The sequence below is a fragment of the Solea solea genome, chromosome 18 (assembly GCF_958295425.1).
Source record: "Solea solea chromosome 18, fSolSol10.1, whole genome shotgun sequence".
Taxonomy (NCBI): domain Eukaryota; kingdom Metazoa; phylum Chordata; class Actinopteri; order Pleuronectiformes; family Soleidae; genus Solea; species Solea solea.
In genome coordinates this window covers 3,407,155-3,429,046 of record NC_081151.1, presented here as the reverse complement: position 1 = coordinate 3,429,046, position 21,892 = coordinate 3,407,155, and the positions used below count along the sequence as shown (strand labels likewise).

Genomic DNA, 21,892 nt, shown 5'->3' with positions numbered 1-21,892 from the left:
CAGGCCTAAACATTTCTCAAAACCACAACTCCGAGCAAGGAAGTGGGCAGAGTTCGCCCCCGGCTTGAGCAAATATTTGACCGATCTGTGCCATTTTCAGCTTCGCAGGCTCCTTTTCTAGTTAAATGAAAGAGTGAGCCAGGATGTCGTATTTACTCTGGGTAATGAGAAGCATTCCTTGACACTGTAGCTGACGGTGAGCCAGCGGTCTGCTCCGTGCACGCTCAATCTACACATGATGTCATGTTCTATACGAACAACTCCGCCTGTGACGCTCCAACCGCCGACGAAACACTCCGTCACTGAAGCTTCTAAAGCACGGGTGTCAAACTGGCGGCCCAGGGGCTACATGCGGCCCGCCCACCACTGTGCTGAGGCACACCTGCCACTAAGGTGATAGAATATAAGACTATGTTTTGTTATAATAGTAATAAGACATTTGGTTTTAATCATTGCTTTATTAAATGTATTAGACTCAACATTAAATTACATATATTTAAGCTGTTTTACTTACAGTTATCCTCGTCATTATTTGCCAAGTTTTCTATTTATTTCTCAGTTTTTGTGCATCATAAATGTGTTTTTATTGTGAAGTATACATCATTTTATAACAAAACAAGCACTTTTACTTTGCAATTCTGTCTAATATTACAATGAATATCATATATATTACAAAATAGTTGTTATTTTCCACTTTTTTTCTCTAGACCGGCCCCCCCCTTAACCAGACTAGATGCTCATTGGCCCCCAGGTCTTTTGAGTTTGACACCCCTCGTTCTAAAGCCACAAATACAATATGCAGAGCTCCTGCATAATCGCGATAACAGGAACAAGGTATTAGATTTTACTGCCTGTGAAATGTAGCCCGTGTTCAGACGCAGACTCTTTATCCTTGTCGCCAAACGCTAGAGCAATGAGGTGCTGACATTCTTCCCAAAACCCATAATTGTGCGGTTGCCATGCTCCTCACTTAAACACAAAAGATCACATGTCACAATGGTCAAGTCTGCTGTGCTCGGTCCAAGTTTTTCACTACTACAGCTCTGTCTCTGAGATTTATGAGACATTTGAGGAATTCTCTAAAACAGACCAGCGTTTTTGCAACTAGAGGACGCAACAAGGAGAGAGGGTCAGCGAGTCAAAGTGGAATCAGGATCACACCAAGTGGGCTTCTTTGTTCAGCTGAGTGTCAACATCACCATTAAATCTTAAATATGAGCTACAACTGCCCTCAGGTTCACATGTTGCTGAGTGGCACGTTTGTGGTCGTGGTTCATGGTCTGATGACGGAGCCGGAACGGCAGGGATCCCTCGGACCCAGAGCTCCAGATTACGCTCACTCTTAACTACAACTGCAATGTCCTGTGATTTCATTTGTGACGGATACTTCTAGTAAATGTAATGTTTTGCATTTCGGTGGCGACCATCTTACAGGCAGAAGTAAAACATATTATAAAACTTAGTTCAAAAAATGAAAAAACAGTGAGGTAAGTGCTCCGGGCTCCACTAATCAGGACTTAAAATACATAATGAATAAATAACTGGAAGCACTGGATGAATTCTAGAATAGCACAACAACAGAAAAACACAACATGGCAACGATTAAAGCGAGGAAAACTAAATAAATAAACACGAATAGATCATGTGGCCTTCAAATGTGCAATAACAAAGTAAAAGAAATGTAAAAACTGTCAATAAAACTTTCCCGAGCTGGGATCAGTATTTGGCCCCCCTCCCCCACGACATCACCAAACTCCAAATCCTGTATTTTTAAAACAATTCTCAAAGATTAAGGAACAGGTTTTAAAGACAACACATTTGCATATTCAGAAAGACACGACATGGCAACGTTTAAATTATAATTAGTTACAGATGTCACGAGTGAGCGTGACGTTCAGTTTGTTTAAGCTCCTCACTAAACCTCCAATGCCTCGACTAGTTTGTAATTAACTGAGTGAAAGTGCAGCGTCCTGTGATGATCATTATTTATGTCAGATGTGTGGCGAACACACAAAATACATCATGAAGACAGTTAAGTGGATCCTGTTTGTCATAAACTCGGATAACCTCCGTGTTGACTGAATAACACTCTTTACAAGGGCTCAAATTATCCGGTGGGACCTGTTTTTTTGTTTTTTTTATATATATATATACAGGTGCTGTCTCCTTTTTATTGGAGGAACCAGAGCATGCAAGTGCCGGATTAATCCCTGGATCTGAGAGAAACGATTACAGTCTTGTCTGGAGGAGGTCTTTCCTTCCTCGTTCAGGAGAGCCAAATCTTGTCGGAGGGAAACCTCAACCCCCGCCTGCGTCATCCCTCAAAAAGAGGTTTATGGTAATTAGGAAAATATTTTGGTCGTCTCTTGCTTCTGTGTGCAGCCGCCGACTGGTATTGGCTTGGAAGAAAATGATCGTTTACCCGCCGCTCAACGTTGCCACAGCTAATCTGGGAAGGAGAATAGAGAGAGTTTGATGATTTAAAACAAATCATGATTCCTGGCAGGGATTCTTGGATGTGTGGGTATTGTACCCCTATCCTTTATGGTGTAATACCGGGGTGAGGAGCCTTCATTGTTTTCCCCTCCAGAGCCATTGTAGACACAGGAATTGGTTTGTGTGTAATTACACACAGGAAATGTGGAAGTCTCCCTTTATTTGCATCGTTGCCATTTTCCCAGACATTTGAGTGCAGCATCAATCATCTACCGTCCAGCGCATGGAAGCATTGATCAATACAATTTATGGCAGTAAAACGGCTGTAAAGAAACACTGCACTTTGCCAAAGAAAAAAAGCGCCTTTAACCATTTTCACAGCGTATTCTAACACGAGTCTCTGACACAAGTCATGTCGTTTAAGCCAAACTGAGATTTTGCCTGCAGGACAACTGAGATTAAGCCAGGAATAAACAGAGTGATGGTTCAAGACTACGATGAGAGGGAGACGGAGTGAACGCCGCTCGCCACGCGGTTTATTTGGTGAACAATACAAGTGTGACATCATGTGAAGTCGTGCCAAAGAAATATTCACTCCTCTGCTATTTCTGGTTTCCCATAAAAGAGCTTTTAATGGAGTGATTAAGGAAAATGGCTTTAAAGGGTTTCCAGTGATTCAGGATTTTTTTTTTCTTTTATCTGATAATGCATAATGTAATGGTAATTACAAAGCATCTATAAAGGTCTGGTTCTGAGATGACAGACTGTGTAGGACATAGTTTTTCAGTTTGAGAAGTGAAGCCTGGGAAGTGGGATGGAAGAAGTTGGCCACCAGGGGGCGACTCCACTGGTTGCAAAACGAACTTGCATTTGAATGGAAATCTATGGGAAAACAAAGCTACTTCTCACTTGGTTTGATCAGTAAACCTTTTCCTGAGGAGTTAATGATGTCACATGGTAGTTAACCCTTTAGTGCTCATGCGGGAATAATACTCAACTCCTTATATGGACACATCCTGGGGGCGGGGTTCGTCTTCTCACATGTTGAGCCAAAGATGATTATGATTAATCTTGTTAATTGCCTTTTTAATTGTGATATAAAGTAGCAGTAATTGTGCAGAAGTCACAAATTAGAGCACTTTTATTTTTGTTCATAAAATGTTGAACTTTGAAGTGGCGCATTTCACAAATTCTATCCGATTTAGAACATTTAGTACTTTTTGCTCAGGTATGTTTATATAGTTGATCAGATTGCCAATTGGACATAAGGCACTCTATATTGTGGATTCTTAAAGCCTCTGTATAAACTGTACGTTTAAACCTTTTTAATGGAAAAAAGCAGATGAAATGCTCTGTGTTCTAAAGGTGAATATATCAATTTAATATATCATGAAAAAGGGAGCATACTTGTATCTCACCTCCCCTCCCCCCGCTACCTAAATAAAGCAAAGCTCCCTGCTTCCAAACACCAGAGCCCAAACTTTCACAGCAGACGGAAAATGTGAGCACACGAATCGCAAACTGTGGAAAAAAAGTTCCGGCTTCGGTTTGAACATTTCTAATTGAAGTAGACCGTCCCTGACTGCACACAGACAAGGATCCCATTTTCTCTTCAAGCCAGACTCTCAGGCCACAGATAAATAAATCAATAACAACTTTAAGGTGTAATACCGCCGCAAAGTGCCAGGACGGAGCAGACTTTTCACAGCCACGTCGTTTTAAACACAAAGCAGACATTTTTTATAAAGAATTACAGGAGAACTGTGCCTTAGCTCTTGTTATTTCTGTGGCTGGATGAGTCCTGAGCTGGCAAACTGACAGACACGATGGATTGTGGTGGCAGTGAGACTCTTAAGCCTTCCTTCATTACATACCAGTGTGTTTTTCTTTAGCTTGAGCTCACACTCAGGTAAGTAGTTTCAAGTCTTTCCATCAGTGAGTGTAACTCTCGTCAAAAAACGTCGTGTGCTGATTTATTTTGACAAAAACGTAATAAATAATTGCGGAAGTGAAGCCAACTCAAACCTCTCGATCTGTGCGATTTCATTTTGATGATTTCACTTGAACGTAAATCAAATTTCAGTCTGATTATATTATCGCTGCCCTGATGTGAAGCCACGTTAAAAACCCCGCATGGCTGTTTGCACTGGAGACGTGTTTGGTCTTACCTCACACTTTCCAATAACACGCACGTCTCCAACAAAAACTCCGGATTATTAAAGTAGACGGACATTTGTGTGACACACACCGACAACGCAGATGTGGCACGTCAGATTAAAGCCATTTCTGCAGACACACAGTGGCTGTAGCTGCCATACAACAGGCTTTGCCCCCCCCCCCGTAAATATTTTAAAATTATCACAGTAGGAAAAAGCAAACCTGTGGCAAATAATATTGATAGTTTTGTTCTATTCCCGTGTCCTAATAAGGCCGAGATTGAGCCAAAATGCACATTATAGGACCCAGAAAAAGCTCAATGGAATCAAACCATCATTCAGAGCCAGTAAGTGGATTTTCATGAGCCTGTTTTCATTCGCATTTTTTTTTTTTTTTTTAGATTTCAGCATTAAATAAAACCCTGAATGGGGACAGAAAATGCTTGCACAACCTCACATGTGAACAGACTTTTCACAGACGCGTCTTTAAACACAAAGCAGACATTTTTTATAAAGAATTACAGGAGAAATGTGCCTTAGCTCTTGTTATTTCTGTGGCTGGATGAGTCTTGAGCTGGCAAACTGACACACAAGATGGATTGTGGTGGCAGTGAGACTCTTAAGTCCTCCTTCATTACATACGAGTGTGTTTCTTTAGCTGGAGCTCACACTCAGGTAAGTGGTTTTTGAATCGGCATCAAGTCTTTTTCCATCAGTGAGTGAAAAGACAACATCTGCTGACTTATTTTTGACAAAAACATCATAAATACCTGAATGGGGACATAAAATGTTTGCTTATTTCCGTGAACTAACTTTGAATTTCACATTCAACAGAATTGAATTTCATTACTTCTATTAATTCCCAAAAGTCAGCTTGGATGTGACAACGGCGCTCAGTGTAGCCATGGACAGTAAACAGTATCCATTATATTTGCATTGTGAAGTGTTGACCTTAGTGTCACTTTCAGCTGGAAACTGAAATACTCGCTAATACTGAAAGTATTGGTACTTGTATCTCTCTCGCAGACACTTGATCTCCCTCTGACAGTGTCCCAGTGGCCGCTATCATAAAACTCAGACTTCACAGCCAAAAGTGGACCTTACATCTGACCACCTGCTGATTTTCTGCAGTGACCTTGCAGCCTTGACTCTCTACACCCACGTAAGCGTCCAAAGAAAGCACTCGTGAAACTCTCCTGACAGCTGTCACATTATGTCTGGATAGTGTACTGACAATGCAAGGACCGGCACTTTCAGTCTTTTTACAACATAAAGTCAATATTGTGCAAAAAAATCTCTCGACTCGTATTCAACAGATGAATTCTTCTGTTGTTGACGTCGATCTAGAAATATCCACCGCGCGCTGCAGCCATTTGCTGTCAATTAGCTCTCCATTAAAGATGAATGGTATCGCGTCAGTGTCATTAGCATGATGTATATGTGGATTACTGTGAGGTATGGAGAAGCTGAGGATGGTTACAGGACATCTGCTTCAGAGTGAAGGGGAAAAAAAACACAAATCTGGGATTCACTGTTGGCTGAAATGTCTTTCAAGCACAATCGATCACATCACGCTGCATCATATCATCGCTGCTTGACTGACGGACTAGACGGCGTCTCGCAGACAGGAAAGATCTGAACAATACGACAGTTTCACAACCGCACATAATCGTTCTGTGTGGGAACGTAGGAACATTTTTAATCATGATTTTTGTGTGTACAGGAAATTGAAATCGCCTTATCCTGAAGCAGATCCTGTGTGCAGGTGCTCTCGTGAAATAATGAGGGACAGCTAGGTTACCCTTGGAGAAAACCCCGAGATAATCCCGGAGCTACCTTCGCGTCACGCAACAGTTCCTGTTGACATCCCTCATCAGTCTCATGGAGATTGTTATCTGACTGCATGGATGCCTAAGTGAAACCAGAAGGAAGCAGAAGGAAACGCTGTGCACGAGCTGTTGAACACAGTAAAGTCTGTTGGAGAACAAAACTAAAGACCTCTGTTCAAACGTGGCTGGACCTTCAGTCACATTATTGAAATACAGCATCTAATGTGAGGTGGGAAGTTTCTTTACGTACACTGAATAGATAAGTAAAGTAAATTATGACGGCGGGTCGTGCAGAAATGGAGGAGATGGCCGTACATTGAGAGCTGTGCTGCCTGATGAAGGCTCACCCTGTACGGTTTTAGCCAACACTGAAAAGAAACTGAAACAAACACAAATATTTAAGTATGACTCAAATTCCCAGTCAGAAAATAAAGTTTTATAAGCTTTACACAGGTTTAAACTCTCACTTTTCATTTATCTGTGCGTCTTTGCTGAATTTCCACTTATTTTTGTCCTGCTTATCGACAAAGACTTAATTTTATTCTATTGTAGAACACGAGTGGTATAGTAGAAAAAAACCTGAACACAGAAAGCTTGACAGCGACAGGTTTGGAATCTTTGCTTCATGATAGCAAAGATAACCTTCAACTGCTCCACAGTTGGAAGGTTTTTTTTCAACATAAAATGTTTTTAAATGTGCAAGTTTACATAGATGGATGGTTTGACGGACACATGTTGCAAACTTGAAATCCACAAAGTTGCCAAGACAAGTTGGGATTAGTTTCACTCGGCACGTTGTGCAACAAGACTCCGACATATAATCACAGTCAAGACGGACAGCCCAGACAGAAGTGTTAAATCCATAAGTTAAACAAGGAAAATAGGTGGTTGCAGAGAGGGAAATCTCTGGTGTCTCTTGCCTGTAACTCAAGTCTGTCTGAGCAGAGGAAAATGTGGCCCTTCAAGTGCCAAACGTATCAAAACACAATCAAAAATCTGTGCAGAAAGCGGCGAATACGCCACATGAACATAAACACACGCCCGACTGCAAGTACAGTTTGCTCCGATGTGAGATGAGTGTTGATAGTCTACTGGGTTTAGAGATGGGAGACCATCACAAGATGTCACCTGGCGCCACTGAGTGAAGCTCAGCTGGTGATGATTGCATTCATTGACTGTAAATTTATATATACAGTATATATATTTTTAACTAAGCTCTTGGCCCATTTAATTCTTGAAAAAAGAATACAAATGTTCACCTTTCTGCAGAAATGGCGAATAAATTATAGCCCCCCCATATTCTTGGTAATAAAGGAAATGAGTCTCACGAAAGGTGCCACTTGTGCATCAGCTGTCGGACAACAATGGATATAATGGATATATTCAAGGGGGAAAACAGGGCACAAACCACATCACATTCATTCATTCATGATTAACTCTAAAGCCTTCATGAGATCACACAGGGATTTGACTATTTCATTCACTCACAACGCAAACTAAATGCAGGCAAAAATGACACAAGGCCATAATTTGTTTTGTTTGGGTTTCCATTAAACTGCTCAACGGTATTTTTGTCAGAGTCACGGCTAAAATGGCATTTTAAAAGCACCGACCACAATCTTATGTGACCGAGCAAAGGGAAATGTCAGTACAGGGACTTAATAGGCTCTAATAAACATTAAGTTTATTTCCATTACTGCAGATTTCATTTCATCTGGTGCTTCTACAGACCTGGATTATCTTTGTAATTTGTAGATTTATGAGAAGAAGATGAAAACAGACCATTGTTGATCGGTTAAGATTGATTAGACCATTAACGAATAATGATTCATCCCGTTCCAGAAAGATCTGGTCCTAATTGCAGTAGTTCCAGCATAATTATGGGGATATTATGGTGTGTTTTGGCATTACTGTTTACATCATTACAAAACAAGACGATACAAAAACATCATGAATCAAATCAAACCCGTTTTGACTGAAACATTATAGGATCATAATTATCATGGATTAGAAACAAGGTTGCTAAGTGACCACTGGTGTCCTGTAACACCTTTCTGTGGCCCAGCAGCTGTGCTGTGACAGGGCCGGATGAGACTCTCCGCATGTTGACGCAGAGCAGACGTCTCTGAAATGATATTGAGCATTTTAATTTGAACGGACGTATCTTTCCTAAGCCTTTAAAGACCCAAAGTACAAGAGCAAAGGTGTAAACGGTGGATTATAAATGTGCGGCATTGGTCTAAGCTGCACTATTAAGATGCTGCTAAGGATGCAGTGTGACAGATTTGAATCTGTTGTGGTTCTGTGAGGATTGTTAGTGTAGCCTACAAGTGACTCTCTATTGATTATTTAAAAATGTGTTGATCTGGAGAACTTACAATGTTAGTGCAAGACACTAATAAACTACAAAACTGTTGTCAAATGCATTCACAAAAATGAATGCCCAGATGAATTCCTTTTGCCTCCGCACACAAACTCTCAGTCGGGTCTGATAGTTTTGCCTGGCAGAGTCGTTTTTCAGATGGAGGATGAGTGTCATTGTTTCTGTTCATGAAAACCAAACAGGGAGAATAATAACAAAATCACCAAAATTAGCTTCACGTAGCTACTTTCAACTGGCAAAAATGTGGCTCTGTTGTACCTCTGCAACATGATATACATAACATGTGGGTTTTACATTAACATGAATGTGTCGGATATGCTCGTGTAAAGTCAACACGGGGCCTTTTGCTGCGATGACACATTGTCTTGTGAGGGGGTGTGTGATTGTCGAGGGAAATGGAACGGGGGTAGTGGATGTAGGAACTCCTACGGTCACCATCCGGTTTGTCCGTCACAGCACAGCAGTGCAGCAGACAGCGATGGTCTGTGAAATCCATCACTGATAGAAGCAGGATTTAAAAAAAACCTCCACTATCATCCACTTGGAATGTCCCTCCCACACAGTCATGATGACCGTCAGGCCTCACAGGACCCCCCCCCCCATCCCCTTTTTTTTTTTTTTAAATCCATGTCATCCTGGGGAGAGTTAAATAATAAGAACTTTGTGTTTTATCAATGAAAACACACAAAAACATTGTTTCCTTCTCTGTCCAGAATGTGAAGTCTTTCATTTCTTTTTTCCTGTAATTGTTTATGGATGAGGAAGCACGACGTTCTGGGCAAAAAGAAAAGTAAAGTAAGTTTTAGATTTAGGGATTTTATGGATTTTACGATCAAATTAAAACCATAACCTTGAGCGGTTTGTTCCAAGATGACGATGTTGGTGATAAACTGAAATGTCTAACACCTACTTAAAGTCATAAAAACCATTTAGCGTTTCAACCTCGTCTTCGCATAAAAAAGCATGGCAGCATTGTGAGACTCCAGCGTTTGCTTTTGATCAATTTATTTGACCACTTTACATTTATTCATATAAGAAGTTGTCGTTTGATTAAACTTCCTTCTTCCTAAAACAACAGATGAGGAGTTGACGGTGTTGCTACTGGTCTTCACCTTCCTTTTGCCACCTGGAAACACCTGGGCTCTCTCCCATCAGATCTAAGTGACCCTTGTAAGCTCCTTTTTTAGGTTTTATTTGGGGTGTATGTGTATGTGATGGCCTCCAACTCAACTCTTTTGGTCCATGTCAGAAGGATGAATTCCTGATTGCATTTTCAGGATATACAAAAGAATTAGAATTAACTGTGTGATTCTTTCTGGGGGGCAGACACTATAAAATGTTTTCTTTTAATTTGTGTTGTCAGTTGTAACAGATAAAGCAGGTAGACAAAAAAATGTGGACATACCTGTCTCACACAGTACTATAAGTAAATGTTAACAAGTCAGAGTTTCAGACTTTTTAACAAACGCAAAGGATGAATCACGTTTTCATGTAAATATCACATCACTAAAGTATTTTTGTCTGGTTATACAGCGTAACCATGAGGTCTGTGTGTTTGTTTACTGGTTGTTTACATGGTTGGTTTTATGGTTTTGCAGTACATAGTTGCTAGACCTCTATTACACATAATTTCCCTTTTTTTTTTTTTGTCCGTCTTTCCCAGAATGGCAGGACCTTCTTGTTCTTTCACTGACATTAGCGGACACTTCTGGGAACTGAGTCACAGAGCTTCTCTCTCTGCTCGTCATGACGGCTGCTCTCCCTGCTGCTGCTGCTGCTGCTGCCGCCTAAAGAGGGAACTGGACAGGATTCTTCTCAAAGTGTCTCTGTAAGGAAAGAGTGACACAGCACTACAGTGACCCTCAGTCAATGGGGGTTTTCTCCTCGCCCTCTGGGGGATGAGGAAACATGACTATGCAAGCCCACACAAACAGCTCCCCCACACACAAATGTCTCGGTGACCTCAGTGTCACAATGTCCAGCTTTCTTTCAGCTATTCTGGAAATGTAACCAGCTTGCACCTTTTTATATTTTAGGCTTTCCAGTGAGACCTTTCAACAAGCTCCACCGGAATCTGAGGGGTCGTCTGCAGTTTATTAAAAGAATACAGCGGGACGCTTCCTAAGTCCATGCAAAACCACAATGAATGTTCGCGCAGATTACACCGGTGATGTATAAAATGTCTAATTGTTTAGCGTTCAAGTCTGGTCTCACCAGGATTTTAAATTGTCCTGGAATGACTCACTCAAAAATAAAATTCATTCATGCAAATCTCCCGCATTTAATTCTAATTTCAGAGCATGTTCCCTGCTCCGAGGCATGTTGTTACTGGCGTCGCATTTAATCTATCTTACATTTAACAACAACGAGTACACGATGTGTCTCGTTCTCGACGCTCGCTGAAACGACGGGAACTCAAAAGTGCATTGCGATCGGCACACACACACACAAACTCTTCTTAATATAGCGCTGCACACAGGAAGTGATTTGTTTTGTTTTTTATGTCGAGACGGACGAGAGGCAGCGGCAACATTGCGCTAATAAAGTGAGACGGCTGCAACAAGGCTGGAGTTGGAGAGACTAAAAACACAAAGTATTAATATTCAAGACAAGAGGAAATGGGAGACATTCCCCAACATGTCTGTCATATGATGGCCCGTCAGTAGAGGGTGCTAGGGTGCCGCCCCACCTGTCTCACATGAAGAAGAAGCATTCAAATGTAGTTCAAAGATGTTCTCACTTGTCTACAGCGAGGGTACGTTCAAGTGACGTATTTCCTGTTCCTTTGGGCCGCAAAGATCTCTACCATAGACTCTCGTTATAAATGGTGCAAGCGCAGTAGACCACACTCCAACACAAAACACGGAGGCTTTTGTGCGCAGCTGCAAATCTGGCAGCGTCAGCGTTGGCTCGTCCACAGCAGGTGAGGCAGGTGATGACAGAGTCCACCGTGTATCTACAGAGCATGTACACAAACGTCTTTACAGGACGTCACGACACTCGCCACAGCAAGAGGCAACACGTCTCGCTGTCTCTCTGGCTCACAGCTCCTTCTTTGATTCACGTCATGCCACTTTCACCTCAACTGGCTCAGGAAGGGGGGAGTTTTGACATCATCGAGTGAAGTGAACTGGTTTGTTTTGCTTGTTGCCCAGAAAGTAGCGTTTTCTCATCCGTAAACAAGAAGAAAAACAAGTGAAGACTTGACATTCTGGACAGAGGGAACTGTCACTTCTCCCACACAAATATTCCACAGCTATAATGTCGGAGAATCTGAACCTTTTAAAACCTAGACTGGACAACGATGAGAGGGGAAAGGCTGTCAGAGAAGGTTGACGTAAGAGAACTGAAGGCAAGAATAAGTTGTTGATTTTCCCGTAGACCCTGAGTTAGACCCTCAAAACTACAAAGCCCTTGAAGACCCCCCTCGTCTCTCAACAAATACACCCTCACAGCTCATCCTGCAGAAAGGTCAGACTTTTCACAAGCGTCAGTGGTCGGGCAGACGAGGCAAATCAAAACACCTGCCGGACAGAGCGTCCGCTGTGCTCTGTGTGTGTGTACTTCCTGCAAAAGAGAAAAACATAACTTTAAAGAAGAGTTCCTTGTTGGAGTTAAGGTCTGCCGAGTTGCAAAGGCCTGATGTGACATTATACACAGTATGGGAGCTTTAAATCAGACGCTATTAATTTCGCATTCAACAGACATTCTGCAGTTGTTTCACTGGCTGAATCGGCTTCGGTCACGCTGGATTTACGTTACGCCTCAATAAGTAACGTTTAACTGTTTTTCCATTTGATTTAATTGATATCAGATGCGTTGTTAACCGTTAACTCTCCACCTTCCCACGGACTTGTCAGACCGGTCTTTTGGGAGTCTATTAAATGAGACACTCGTACCTTCTCAGCAGAGGTATGAGCTACTTACTCGACCCCGCTGTTGTGTGGAGAATCTTAAAATTTGATTGCAGGAAGAATTATTGTTGGCCCACCTCTTTTATTAGAACACCACAAGCTTGTTTTGCTTCCCGATAAACGCATGCATCTGTTGTGTCATTGACGAGCAGCTGCTCGGTGAGTTGTTTTTTGTTTTTTTTTAATCGCACACGGTGCAATTTCAGACATCACCACATTAATCAAACCTTGACCTCTAAATTGTGAAATGTTTTAAAGAGTTTCCATTGCACAGTTGCATGTGTCTCTCATTAGTGTGCTTCGCTATGTGACACTACAGATACGCACAGTCCACTGGAAGGAATGAAAAGCGATTTTTGTCGTTTAATTTCCTGTCTGGGGGACATTTTAGTGACGGGGCAAACAAGGACATATGGAATAAGCAGTTCATCCTTTTTTCACGAGGTCAGCTGCAGCACTGCAGACTCTCAATGTATCCAAAGGGGAATGTTACTCCGCTGTTGCCTTTGGCACGTCAGTAAGTGGAAACCTACTGTCTGCACGCCGACTGAATACTTGCCCTTTGAGGAGTCGATCCCCCCTTCATGTTCAAAAGGACGACTTCATTCCTCCTCCAGGTTTTCGTTGGCAAGCCAAGAATCAAGCTGCTTCAAGTTAAGCAATTAATATTTTATCAATTTGCCGCTGCTCCCTTTTGCAGCGATTCCCACTCTGATTAGATTAGATGCCATTTGTTAACTTAATGTTTTATTACACGTTTAATTCCTCTAAGGTTTTCATAATAACAAAATGATTCTTCTGTGTTTTACTGGAGAGTTCCAAGAGGTTTGGTGACTTATCCGCCTTCCCATTAGTAGAACTCTGAGGCGAAATCTTTGGAATAGAAAACACAAAACTGGAAGAGAAGATTGGCTTGTTGCAAAGGCCATCTAATAAAAACCTTTAATACTATTGGTATTTTAAAACCCATATTTGGCAGAGTCTCTTAGACTTGAAACCTCAACTCAACTCGCAGCACATGCACCATGGTAGTTCCTCTGATGGAGCCCATCTTTCAACCGCCGTGAAGCTGAAGTTTCCACACTGAAGTGACCTTGAGTGAGTCGTTCGCTTCCCTGTACTTATATGGTTTGCTTCCTTGGAGCAAAGAGATTGATATGGGGCTGAAGACTAAATATCCTAAAAATGTTCAACATGTTTTAAGGTTGGCCTTCCCTTGCCAGGAGGATGCATCACAGCTGTCTTCCTTATCACCATGTGATGAGTGATGTACTGCAGTTACACTCTATACTTCACAGGGTTTTCATGAAAATATGAAAGGTCATTCTCCTGCTTTTCAAAGCAAATCTTACGTATCGGTAGCTTTGAAGTTCCGTGCTCATTCGTCTCCTGTGCTGCCTGGTGCGTAACGACAAATATGAGGAACAGTGGTCCTTCAACGTTTACGTAGCTGCGCGGCTCCTTGGTAAATTCAATCCTGATGAAGTGTTGGTGTGTTTTTGTTTTCTTTCTTTAAAGTCTGTGTTATGACATGTTATTGCAATAGCATGTGACACAGCGTGTCCTGCCGCCATCCTGCAAGAATGAATGTTCACTTAGACTCACTTAGTCTTACAAGACAGCACATCAAAGCATTGAAGTCATGAAGTACAACTACAACGTCATCGTCCTTGTGCACGTTTATTTAATTTATTGACCAGACTGTAAGATTTTAACTTTATTACTGCTGTATACATGTCTAACACAACAATGTACAGAAATATTGATGTGCTGCTCGGCTAGTTTCTTCTGCAGCAAACAGAAATGTAATGAATTGTAAAAGGATTTTCCCATTTTTTTTAAAAAAATACTAAGTTAAGCTACTGATTTGAAACTGGCATTGGTCAACTCTCCGCAAGACACCAAAATGCTGTCAACTTTTCCTTCAAGTCTTAATTCAAGAATGAAGCTACAGTCAGCTATGTCAGCAGTTTCCAGCAATGCAACCGGAGAGAAAACGGGAGTTCGCCAAAATCAGTTACAACCGCAGAAAAAAAAAAAGCATGCGCACAAAGTGAGCACAGATGCGCACGAGATTGTCAACAAAGTCGAAAGCAGACGGAACCCAGACAGGGACGCGTTTGGACTTATTGGATGTAAGGACTTATTTCATTAGGGCCACATCTTGGCGAGTGTTGCACCGAGGTTAGACTCATAAATGACGACCAGGTTCATGGAGCGTTAAGCGTGAGCCGAGACCGTCACTGTGTGTTTTTATGCTCGACCGTATATGATAATGTACTGCCAAACAGATTTACTGTAGATGGCAGCCAGTGTTAATTCTCATGTGAGCGCTTTACTGTATGTGAAAGTCCTTTATGACTAAAAAGTACCAGCTGTTCATACATTCATACCATGCTTTTAAATGCCTTTAAACTCGTTTTAAGCTCGCTTGTGCAGTCACGACAGGGAAATGAGAGGGTATTTCTAAGCAGGATTCCTCTCTTTGAGTGGGGGCGGCGGTGATTTTGTCCTTGATTAGCCGCAGCCCACAACCACCACTCCCCCACTTGTCGATCTCTGGCACATGTGCAGAACTGCTCCTCAAATTGTGCTTTCATTCCACCACGATAAAGGAAAACGGTGTCATTTATTCCTTTCCCCCTCACAGATCTCTTTCATTATTAGATAGATTTAATGGGTGGGAATCAGGGAGTCTTTCCGTGACTGTGATCGACATTTATAGTGCATTTGTATTTCTCTTTGTGTAATAACAACCTGATAGGACTGCAGCCAAGTGGGCGCATGTTAAAGACTGGAAAATGGTTCACACTGGAACACAAAAACTGGCATTCTGGTGGTGCCTCATGATGGGAAGAACATGTTTTCAACTATAAGCTGTATACGAAATGTTCTGTTCTGACACTGTGAAGTTGAACAAAAATTCGCTGGAGACGGCAAAGGAACATTTTCAGTAGTTTTATTGAAAAATGCCTCTTCTGTTTCAGAAATAAATAAGAAAATAAGGCTGCGTGGAATTCACAAAATGTGCAGTTACAACATGAGAAAAGCAATTGTGTGTCTTGCGACTGAATCCAAACTGCATTGATGGGAAACATTTATATTCTGACTTGGAAAACCTCAGTAAATATACAACACAAACATGCAATTCCACCTTTGGTAACAAAGAAAATAAACAAAAAAACAACAAAAAAAAGGTTGGTTTTGTTACGATAAGTCAGATTATCATTCGCCTTGGAGGCCGTACACAACATCACAATTTACAAGTATTTGGGGAGCAAATTGATTGTCCAAATTATCGATCAATTTTGGAGTCTCTAAAAACAGCTTTATACACCGAAATTAGACAAGAAAACCACGGTCTGATCTCCTTTGCCGCTGTTAGCACGATTAGTGCATTACACAATGGAATCTGATAAACACTTGCGGTTATTTTACAAGCAGACACTCGAAAGGGTAACACTTAGCAAGCACACAGGTTTGTAATGAGTGAACACGTAAGGTTTGTAATCACCTCGCACAACTTTTCTCACGTCAAAAATTATATATTCAATATAACCATGGGTATCAAACCCATATAAGTACTCGTTCTTAATATCGTCGTCACATCATTTCAATCTTACTGAGAAGTCTTTACTGTAGCTATGAAGTTTCTGTATTGTCTCTCGTTAGTGATCTCTTTCCTCGTTGGTTTCGTGACTGTATTGATTCAAACTCTTCAGCTGGCTCCTCGGGTATAGACACTACCTCAGGTTCGGGCTGGTAGCGGGGGGCTAGAAAAGTATTTGGGACGGCCAATCAAAAAAAAGGCTTTTTCTACATCTTTTCACATGCACAATTTAAATAATATTGCACTATGGACCTTCAGGACGAAAACGTGTCCTGTGTCAAACTACTGCTTCTTAAAGTACCAAAAAATGTTGTGATGACATTTACAAAAATAATAATAATAATAATCCATCGAGCTATTGGATAATAAGACAGGTAAAGTAAAAAATAAGCAGCTGAAACAACAATGGGAACACATGGAAACGGCAGGGGAGCAACATGTAGCGCTGATCTGGCCGACGTACACAAAGAACATGATGATTAAACGTACAAATGGAACATGCTTAAGTCTGGACCAGAGCTGTTGAAGCCACTTATGGTGTCATATACAGAGGTTATGCTGGTGGTAAGTAAGCGGGGGGCAGGGGGGGTTATGAGGCACAAGCTCAAAACAGATGTTAACTTGATATTTTTTAGTGAAATGTCCTGGTTCACACAGTCATTTACAAGGCAAAAACAATTAGTTTTATTTACACATATCACCACTACATCAACATTGCTTTCAGCTATGAATTCCCTTTTTGTTAGTTGGTTGTGTTTGTACATGCTCCTTCCTTCGTAGAAATGCTCAGTCTGTGTGTTTTTGTTTTTGTTTTTTTATACATATTTCCCAACGGTTTGTGGTTCAAGATGCAAACAGGCCAGCAGGTTGCCATCATTGTAGCTTGTAGCTGTGAGATGATGTTAGTGCCAGTCCTCTCCCATTCTGTCTTTTTTGGCTTTTGTAATGTTTTATTGTTCAATAATTATGTCCATGGTGATTATCCTTACATGCCCCATAGCAAAATGGGCAAACATCTCAGAAACTTGGCTTCAAAGTGTAAGGTGACACAACGTTTACTATGCCATACCTGCAAATAGTTCAAATAGAGGGTGTGAGTATTTGTTTTTTTGTTTCTTCTGTGGAACAAAGTTATTAGCATATTACTTGATTTAATGCAAGTCATCATACAGCACTACAATGCAATTTACATGCCAGTTGTAAAATCGTACATCAAATGTATGGAGATATTGGAAAGCCGTGTGTTCTTGCTGATTGTTTGCTGAAACCCCGCCTCCAAACGTGTGATTGCATTTTCCTGGAGAACAAATGCTAGCTGCTGTTGTCTGAATATTCTGTTATGTGGCTGTAGTTCTGAGGCTGAAGCGTGAATGTAGACCACACTTCTCCTGTTATGTGTTCAATTAAACGTCCTCAAGTTGCGGCATTTTTGTTAAAAATTAGTACAATTAAAAGTAGCTTTCAAGCTAGTTTCAAAACTAGCTTAAATATAAAATCTTTTCAGATTGTCATTTCAGCTGATAAAACTGACATTTGTAGACATTTGTAAATGACTAAAATAACAATAATGATTTATTGAAATCTGCTCTGTTAAAACTTTACACAATGGATCAAAATAACTGAGGGGGTGGGGCTTAGAAAACCTCGTTAAAACAACGATAAATCGGCTCTCTGTTCGGTGTCACCACCGTGGAACACGTGCGTCCATATCTCCATACATTATCAAAGAAAGAGGTAATGCACTGAGTCGCACATGTCATTAGTCTGCATACACTTAGTGTTTAATCTGAGGTACCATGCAGGACCTAAGCAGTACTGGATGTACCTGTGTATCCTTGTCCATTGTATGGAATGCCAACACACTGAGAGGAGTCGCAGTATCCAGGGGGTCCTGGTGGTCCCCTCACCCCGGGAGTACCCTGGCGACCTGGAGGCCCACGAGGCCCAGAGGAGCCAGAAGGACCTGGGGGCCCCGTTCTTGATTCTCCTTGTGGCCCTGCAAAAACAAAAGGAGGGAGAGGAGGTGAGTGTGGATAGCCTCGGGAACTTGGAGACCCACCGGTGTCCCCCTGTAAATCTTCGGTGGAAATGGTGGGGGTAACACGGTGCTGCAGCATTGTAATTTACATTTTTCAGTGGCTCAATTAAAAAGCCGGACCTAAAAGCAAAAAAAAAAAAGTCTGGGGCTGTGTGTAGTTACCCCCTGGCCCCATGTGTCTAGACGGTGACAACTCGGGATGGAATTTTCCCCCTCTCTCCTTTTCTCTCCCTTAAGTGAGCCCATGTGTTGTCAATGAAGCCACCAAAGAAATCTCATTGTACAACAATCCAGTTGTGTACACACACACAAATCATCAGCGTGGACTTCCTCCCTTAGTTGTTTCTCACTTCATTCAGAAACAGACGGGTCAGTGTTTGCTGTTACGGAGTAGAGATCGCATCAGTAGACGGTTCCTGTGGTTTCGCAATAGCTTCCCATGGGACAGGAAATCTTCTGCAGAGGTGGTGAACTTCCTACAGAAATAAACTCCAGCCAAGGAGAGACCACAACACTTTCAAACTGACCAATCAGTCTAATGATTGCTTCTTGGACTGCATCTTGACCTTCACTGGAGACTTGACGGGAGATTGTCTCAAGTCCAGAAACTGTGATTCCCTCCTTTTAATGTCAAATACCTTCCATTTACTGTAATATTTGACATGTGCATAGTGTTTGGAAAAGCTCAATAAACACATGACATACTATAAATCCCCAAGAAAGGAAAGAATTGGGAATATGTTTAGGGTCTCTCCAAAAAACAAAAGTTATGTGGCGCAGCTGCTCAAATGAATCGCACTCACTGTGGGTACAGTTTAGCCTCTGGTGGCAATGTGTCATTTTAATTAGAGGTCTTTAAAAACAGTGGAAGAGCTGCCACAGCGAATCTGAACATTGGAACACCAGCAAACGGCCTACAGCTGCTGGACAGCAGTGTTCAACAGACACTGTGGTCACTTGGTTCCAGCTCATTGCAACGGCAAATTCGACTAAAGCACACACACACAAAAAAAGGCAAACTGTGTTACCTTGTGGACCATTTGGGCCTCTTTGTCCTCTGATACCAGTTCCTGGAGGTCCTCTCTCTCCCTTCTCTCCTGGCAAGCCTACATAAACCATAAATCACATTATACATTATACAAGAAAACTTGATAAACAGCAAGAAATGAGCACAAACCAAAGCAGCATGTATGAAAGACTAAAGACTACGCCTGTAAATGAAGAGAGGAAGTTTACCTCTCTCTCCAAGATTCCCAGGTAAACCTGGGCTTCCAGGGAACCCAGTACGTCCCGGTTGCCCAGGCTCTCCGCGAGATCCCGAGTCACCAGGAGGACCAGGAGGACCAGCTGGCCCCGGACTGTTGGTGCGATATCCGGATGGAATCTGGTTGAGCATCATGTCAACTCTGCTCATTTGACCTGTGAAAAAAGAGAAAATTAAAATCAGTCGGATGTGGGCGGCATATTATATGATGGGAGGTTAACAACTTTAAAACTGTCGTAGGATTAGGGGAAAGCGTTCTCACTGTTCACAAACTGTTCACAGACTTGTCTGGCAATGGAGCGCATCATGCTCTGGGATGCAAAGTCTCCCTGAAAAGCAAAGACACAGTCATGAAAAGATTGCACTACTTTCCTGACTGTTGTATAAGCCATTGAATACGAAACTATACATACCCTCTCTCCCTTCTCTCCTTTAATGCCAACAGGTCCCTAATGAAGACAGGAACAATGTTAAACCAAGCCGTAACAACGTACTTAACTTCAGTTAAAGTCCTGTTCTTCCTTGTTATATAACACGTACTTGATTTCCTGTATCTCCTTGTTTTCCTGGTTTCCCAGTAATCCCTGGTACACCTGGATTTCCAGGGTTTCCCTGAAAGAAGGAGAAAGAAAACATCGTGTTTATGTTGAAGTACTGCACAGTAAGTAATTGCATCATTTAACTTCTGCTCCCTATTACTGGTCGCGTCACATGACGAGCTTTAGGTTGGGACGTATACTGCCGTAGGCGTGTGGAAGAATGGGTGAGTGCCAATAACACTGAGGGTGGGATGGAAATAGCAGCACACTCCATGGTATATCGTATTCTATACCGGCTTGTTGCCTGCTGGCATGGTGGCTGAATTAATTAGCTTCAGACCTCTAAAAAAACCCACAGGAGAAGCACAGGGCGACTGTGGAGCCAAAGGAGTAATTGTTGTACATGTAACAGGAAGTAGCACACACTCCACAAGGAATACTTACTCTAGGCCTCCTTTGTCTTTATTACACAAGACAAAGACACAAACACACACACGCACAGACTCACCATGGGCCCTGGTGGGCCTCTGGGTCCAGATTGTCCCTCCTTTCCTGGTGGCCCCTGTGTAAAAACAGCATACAATACACAAGTGTGTTACAACACACTGGGACCCTGTTTCGTGTAATACATCAGTGTCATGACTTTTACATCCAGTCTGACATTTTAAATCACATATGCAAGTATGAGTTGACTGACGAAACTTCAGCGTAATGATTGTATGTGTGTGCACATGGGTGATCGCAACCAAATGGTGTGAAAAGTAAGCGTAGGTCTAGAGGTAGATCTTACCCGTCCTCCGCTTGGTCCGACGGGACCCAGAGGACCCGCGTTGCCCAAGAGGACCCTGGGAAAGAAAAAAAGAGGCAGACACACTCAATCAAACACTAATGAAGAGGAACAACATATTTAAACAGCTCCCAAATGGCTCTGTTAAAGTAAAATTTACAGAAAAGTAATCACGCCACTCGGCCAAAGATAACATATGTAACCATACGAGTCAAAACTGCAACAATGCCTCGATTGTCAGCTGACATGCCATGAACTGTCTGTCATAATAAGCTTTGTGGTGTGGAAGTAGCCAACACAAGAACTCCAATAGAGTCTGAATGTCATAGAATGGGGGACTCTCTCCCATGTCTGAATGTGTTTGCTCAGTGGCCAGAATATCCAGTAGTGGTGTTCTGTCCAACAGAATGGTGGGAGTTGGCTGGATGAGCTCAGCCGGATGAATGAACGGCTGCTCGGCCAAGAGATGACTACGTCATGCCAGCCCACTCAAATATGCACTCCCACCAAAACGAAAAAAAAAAAAAGTTCCCATGTGGTGGGCTAAAAGGGTTTTAGCGAAGTCTCCGACTTGGTAGACCAGTGGGATCCATAATCTACTATTTAAAAAGTCTTTACTTTGAACTCTCATCCATGAATTCCCCCCAAATAAAGCAAGTTCAGTCACAAAGACCACTCTGTTGTTCTGTTGTTTCGTTTATAACTGTATTCTCTTTCTGCTTTCACTTGTCACTTCTTAGTTGTCATTTCCACAATCAGCTGACCTCATCTGCTCCGATAGAACCTGCAATGCACCTAAATCTTGAGCCAATCATCACATCTCTCATCGGCTCCATCCATCATCCTTAATCAGGTCGGCGACCAACATCGCCACCAGTGTCTCGACTGTTTTTCCTCGCAGACGTCCTCGGCTCAGATGTCGTCCCTCACTTGTGT

At 42.0% G+C, this 21,892-nt stretch overlaps 1 protein-coding gene across 1 annotated transcript in view; it reads right to left on the bottom strand.

Annotated features, from left to right (window-relative positions):
• Positions 1-15,661: 15,661 nt before the first annotated feature.
• Positions 15,662-21,892, bottom strand: part of LOC131444847 (collagen alpha-1(XII) chain-like) — a 47,475-nt gene continuing 41,244 nt past the window's right edge. Inside the window, exons 55-64 of the mRNA XM_058615529.1 lie at positions 21,203-21,407; positions 20,960-21,042; positions 20,678-20,731; positions 20,171-20,242; positions 20,044-20,079; positions 19,893-19,959; positions 19,603-19,785; positions 19,395-19,472; positions 18,154-18,324; positions 15,662-16,491 (exon numbers count right to left, since the gene is read on the bottom strand). Coding sequence (XP_058471512.1) covers positions 16,361-16,491; positions 18,154-18,324; positions 19,395-19,472; positions 19,603-19,785; positions 19,893-19,959; positions 20,044-20,079; positions 20,171-20,242; positions 20,678-20,731; positions 20,960-21,042; positions 21,203-21,407 — 1,080 coding nt within the window. The 3' untranslated portion in view covers positions 15,662-16,360. The remainder of the gene's footprint in view (positions 16,492-18,153; positions 18,325-19,394; positions 19,473-19,602; positions 19,786-19,892; positions 19,960-20,043; positions 20,080-20,170; positions 20,243-20,677; positions 20,732-20,959; positions 21,043-21,202; positions 21,408-21,892) is intronic.